Source organism: Cydia amplana, chromosome 27 (assembly GCF_948474715.1).
Source record: "Cydia amplana chromosome 27, ilCydAmpl1.1, whole genome shotgun sequence".
In the NCBI taxonomy this organism is placed as follows: domain Eukaryota; kingdom Metazoa; phylum Arthropoda; class Insecta; order Lepidoptera; family Tortricidae; genus Cydia; species Cydia amplana.
In genome coordinates, this window is record NC_086095.1 from 2,406,506 (window position 1) to 2,412,540 (window position 6,035).

General features: G+C 38.6%; 1 protein-coding gene across 1 annotated transcript; it reads right to left on the reverse strand.

Moving 5' to 3' along the window:
- Nucleotides 1-730: 730 nt before the first annotated feature.
- Nucleotides 731-5,724, reverse strand: LOC134660495 (glia maturation factor beta). The gene is made up of 4 exons (XM_063516265.1): nt 5,527-5,724; nt 3,208-3,317; nt 1,643-1,730; nt 731-858 (listed from the first exon to the last, which is right to left on the reverse strand). Exons 1-4 carry the CDS (start codon nt 5,632-5,634, stop codon nt 739-741), a joined length of 426 nt encoding a protein of 141 aa, XP_063372335.1. The 5' UTR covers nt 5,635-5,724; the 3' UTR covers nt 731-738.
- Between the last annotated feature and the right edge of the window lie 311 nt (nt 5,725-6,035).

A 6,035-nucleotide genomic window follows, 5' to 3' on the forward strand; every position in this document is an offset into this window, starting at 1 on the left:
GATATAAATACAATGCCGTGCGACGCTGTGCGGCGTAAGCGCCATCGACAATAAGGTCCCTTTTCATAATGCCCCAATTATGTATGTTACGAGTATTGTTGAACACTTGCCTATTTATGTAAATAAAGATTATTTATGTATAAATAAAACTTTGGTCTAGTGCCTTAGACACTAAAAATAACTGATAATATTTTAACACAAAATAGATTAATAATTACAACATGTTGCTGGCAAGATTTAATATTTGTTTGAAAAATAAAAATAAAACATTTATTGCGTATTTATATGGAGCCGATTGTTTCACAAATCACCGCTTTTTTTTTGACCTTTGATAAAAATGTGAGTTAATAAGTTTTTGTTGGAAATCCTGGTCTTTTCTTGTACTTATAAGACTTAAAATATACTACTGATATTTAGAAAAAATATTTCAATTTCTATCACTAAACTACGCGTTCTAAAGCAATATATTAAAACCAAATTTAGCATTTCTCTAATACTTGATCATCTTTTAATATAATAACTATTAATTATAATATATTACTATACAAAGATCTAAGTCTACAAACTTTATTATCCGGCGAATTTACCAAAGTAACACGATGTAACTCACGAAATAACTCACGTTTCGGTAAGAAAACGGATGTATGGAGTTACCACTCTTTCTTTACTTATATTTGTCTATGGGGTGGCTCTATGAATCGTCTCAGTTGACAGTGTAAACCACGTAGTTGGGTACGTCTACCTGGACAGCTTTTCCTTGAGCCAATCAGCGGTGAGTTCGTCTATCTCCCTCACTTCGAGCAGCCGCGGGGCGCCGACAGCGGCCGCTAGCGCCCGTTGGGTGCCCGCGTACATTACCTGTCGAAAAGTAGTCGTAAGTACTGTAAATTAACGTTTAGGCCGATGTGGAGAAAAACAAGTTCGAGTCGGACTCACGCACGAAGGGTATGCGCAACAACATAAGACTTTCCGGTCTGTGCTACATCTATATTGTCAAGTAGCAGTACCGATAGTTCCGCTACTCGATGCTAGATGTAGACACTGAAATTAATAGTCTTTTTGGTACCAAAACTGATGTATGGAGTGAGCACTCTTGTCTTACTATAATATTGTTCATAAGCGCATTGTAATTATGCCTACTTGAATAAACTATCTTTTATCTTATCTTTTTTATATTTCTCTATGGCTCTACCGACCTTCTGTAAGTGGAGTATGTGTACAACAAGAGTTAGAAGTGTCAAGCGACGAAAGAGTTTGTATACGATCTTCCCTTATTAACGATCTTATCCACGTTAACGCATACGATTTTATTTACATCGAGGACCATTGAGGTTACATCAATTCAGCCGACCGATCAAACGACGCAATGTAATGAAACTCGCATGCGAGTTCTCGCACCGTCTAAATGAGCCCTTACTCACAACACAAGATAATCTCAAGCGAGCGACGGAGAGAGTGCGAAAGAGTGAGAGAAACAGAGGTAGAGAGATATAGTGGTAATTAGTGGTATAGACCTGTAGCTCCATGTGTGCGTCCCGCGGAGTGTAGAATATGAAACACATCGGGAACGACGTGCGGCCATCTTCGTGCTGTAGCTGTGCGAGAGAGATACACAGACAGAGAGAGAGAGAGGGGTATAGACCTGTAGCTCCATGTGTGCGTCCCGCGGAGTGTAGAATATGAAACACATCGGGAACGACGTGCGGCCATCTTCGTGTTCCATCTTGTAGCTGCAACAGACATTCGTTGTTCTTCATTCTTTAAATAAACACATGTATAAGTTTACAGCTCTAGATATGCCAACACACTTATACTGTTATTACCTAGTCATATACACAACTACTAATTTACATAGGTAGAGTTTAAAAAATAAAAAATCCTAATACTACGTTGTAAATCCTGATACTATACTAATTTACATAGGTTGAGTTTAAAAATCCAGATACTATGTTGTAAGGACGGCACTTGTCTGAGTGAGCTGCGGACCTTCTGTTAGTGTGATGTACAAACGAGTTAAAAGCGACGAAAGAGCTTGTAGACGGTCTTCCCTCATAGACGGCCTTCACCACATTGAACTCATTACAAAGGCATGCATTACTCAATTGAAGATTGCATTACAGGAATTTCCGTAGTTTCCAATGTGGGTGTGGATATTGTTTTAGGATATGTACAAGTATAAATCTATTATCTATTTCCGTATTTTAGACCTGCCCACAGACAATCCAACCTCTAGACATAGCATAGTCGCGCTACCTCCTCTGCCACACATACGGTAGCGTTACTCCATCTTCGAGTCAATCCCGTGCCGTGATTGGTCCGTGTCTTTGAACGGACCAATCACGGCACGGGACTCGCTCACCTCGTCCCCCCGCACCCCCGTATTTTTGGCAGCATCGGTTTCATGAAAGAATTGGCCTAAGCTCAGTCTAGACGTTGGATTGTCAGTGAACCTGCCTAAGCGCTGGTGGCCTAGCGGTGAGAGCGTGCGACTTGCAATCCCGAGGTCGCGGGTTCAAACCCCGGCTCGTACCAATGAGTTTTTTTGGAACTTATGTACAAAATATAATTTGATATTTACCAGTCGCTTTTCGGTGAAGGAAAAACATCGTGAGGAAACCGGACTAATCCCGATAAGGGCCTAGTTTACCCTCTGGGTTGGAAGGTCAGGTGTCAGTCGCTTTCGTAAATACTAGTGCCCACGCCAATTAGTTGCCAAGCGGACCCCAGGCTCCCATGAGCCGTGGCAAAATGCCGGGACAACGCGAGGAAGATGATGAGACCTGCCTAAATACAACCATCAATAGCAATGTGCATTCAGAATTATAACTTGTTTTTACTGCCTAGATACTAAAATGACAGATTTATTATACAGTCGCCATCAGATATATCATAGCGGGCGAGGCGCTCAAAAATATCTGAACACGCACTCTAACGCCTTGACAATAGAAGCGTGTTCAGATATTTGTGAGCACCTTGGCCGCTCCGATTTATCTGATGGCGACTGTACATGATGTACGCACAGGGGTTGTTCATAAATTACGTCATCTATTTTTGACCCCCCTCCCTAAAATCATCCAAAAATCATGCTTCGAATGATCCCTTCCTCCTACGTCATACTACCATGAGACCCCCCCCCCATTTGAAATGACATTACTGTAATAAATATGTATTCTGCTTATGGCAAATAAATTTTGGTTAAGTACAGACCTGTATACAATGAAGCGCGGCTGGTGAGACGGCAATATATCTTGCAGCTCCTCTAGCTCCACACTCTCCAGTTCCTCGTCCACCTCCAGCATCTGCTTTTCTCTGTTTACCTATGGGATATAAAAATAAAAGATAAGATAAAGATAAAAGATAAGATAACACAGTTTCTGTAAGACCAGCCAGGACAATTGCCAATATGCAATGACTCTAAAGTGTCATTCAATAGAACTTGCTAACTATGTAAACAAACCGCCATACTAAAATTGACACTGAATGTCAAATTACTAGTAACTTTTGTTTACATAGTTCGCAAGTTCTATTGAATGACACTTTAAACATATAAGAACTGACAATAGACAATATAAAATAGTGAAGCGACCAAGGTGCTCACAAATATCTGAACACGTCTCTATTGTCAAAGCGTTAGAGTGTGTGTGTTCAGATATTTTTTAACACCTCGGTCACTCCAATATATATCTGATGGCGACTGCAGTATCACAGAGCCACTATTGTTGATAAAAAGTATATTTATTCATATTTATATTTATTTATTGCAACCATGGTATTTTTATAGATATTACAATGTTTGGGTAGTTCCACATGGACCCTGGGAGGGCATAGCAAACATACATGCTTAGGATCTAATCTTAAATCTATGTGTATAATATAAAAGTAAGTATATAAGTCAATTTTTTTTTTTAGAATAAAGTCGAATTGAATCAGTTAATTGTCAATATGTGTATTCAATACAAATAGGCAACGATTTAATTATTAAGTAATGTCTAGTTAATGAGTATATAGTAATCAGAATGTAGTATCAGTATATTTTATTACTACAATACAATAAATATTAAATATTGAACTATGACTAGTAGAAGTAGTAGTAGTGTATAAGGGAGAAGTAGAAGAGGGAGTTGGAAGGGGCAGACCTCGGCAGACTTTCTCTGATCAGATCAGAGGAATCCCGAAGAAAGGTCAAGCAGGGATGTTGCGAATATCCGCATCCGCAACTGCGGAACTTCCGCATTATTTTCAACATCCGCATCCGCATAAAATCGATGCGGATTTAATGCGGATGCGGATGTGGAACAGGTCGGTACAGGAACGTCTTAGCATCAGCGTAAGTGCTAGACTGCTAGGTAATTTAGTCATTAGCCAAAAAAACCTATTAGAAATTAGCAGTCAAGCGTGAGTGGGACTTAATGTACGAAACCCTTGGAACGCGAGTCCGACTCGCACTTAGCCGGTTTTTTGAAATAAAAATTACTAAAATGTAATATTTGATGTTTTTTATGTACCTATTTTGACATCCATGATGTGAGCCTTTAAAAATCCGCATCCGCATCCGCGGATGTCAAAAAATCGGCATCCGCAACATCCCTGGTCAAGAGCACCCTAAACCGGCGAGCATGTATGAGGAATGTTATGAAAGTGAAGGAAGTGAAAGAAGTATGTCAGGATCGTAGCAAGTGGAAATCCGTGGTCTCTGCCTATCCCTCCGGGAAATAGGCGTGATTATATGTATGTATGTATGACTAGTGGCTGGTAGCAGCACAAGGAATTTATAATTTGCTTGCCATGGTCCCATTCACTTGGGGTCGGCGCAGCATGTGTTTTTCTTCCATACCTCTGTCGCCTATCATCTCATCATTCACTTGCGTCCGTTTCATATCATCTCTCACACACTACATCCACCTTTTACTCGATTTTCCTTATATTTTTGGAGTAATAAGTTTTTAAATAAGGAAAAAACCATAACCGAATTATGAACTAGACTCGTGACGCATTTACGATGCATAAAGACACAATATTATTACATGACTCATTAATCGTGAGTTACCGCGCGTATCTCGACAGATAATCAAAATACTATATATATGACACCGTAAGATTGTGAACCCGTTAGTTTATAATCTAACGTAGGTTAGGTTAGGTTAGATTATAATCTCCCTACCGTCAGTTTATAATGTAACTAGCGAGATTATAATATGACGAGTGTTTACAATTTTACGGTGACATATATAACACTTGTATGACGTAAAATGATAAATCTATCGAGTGATGGGAGGAGACCCTTAAATACACAGAAAAATAGCCCTTTGACCATATAAAAGCAATATTTTATAGAGTATAAATGAGTATACACCCATTAATGTTGACAACGTAATGTTTAGTTGTTATTTGTTGAATGGGTATCAAAAAACTGCTTTAAAAGTATCTGTTATTATGATCCGTTGCAGCTAACATCCTGTCCAGATTAAAGGTTTAATGTTTTAAGGATAAATATGTAAAGGAAATAAGATAATGCAGAATGCGTACCTTCAATATTAACGCACAATTTTCATTGTGTTTCGAGAAGCGAAACTTCTTCAGTTTTTCCTTTACGTCGTCTCCTATATCACACACGTTAACGTTGTGCCCGGACATGCTTATTTATTTCGGTAATAATTTGTAATTATTTAATTTCGATTGAGACGCTTCAATAGCTAAGGACACGCGTCAACGCCGTCAACAGTTCAACACATTTGACATTAGCATTACACAATTTTGACAGGAAGTACTTGAATAGTGTTGATTGCAAAACGGAGTAATTCATACGGTTATGAACGGAAACGTTTTAAAGCTCAATTAATTGCTTAATATATAAATGTAACATAAAACAAAGCTTTAATTAGGTATTCGCTTTCTAATTTCATTCCTTAAATTTAAAAACAGTGACCATTACACTTTACATTGCTGAATGAATCTTGCGAAAATAAAACGCTATTTGACGTTTGGCACCGTTTAAGTAGATACTGATAAGTCTTAATATTCTGTAAACTGTGCAT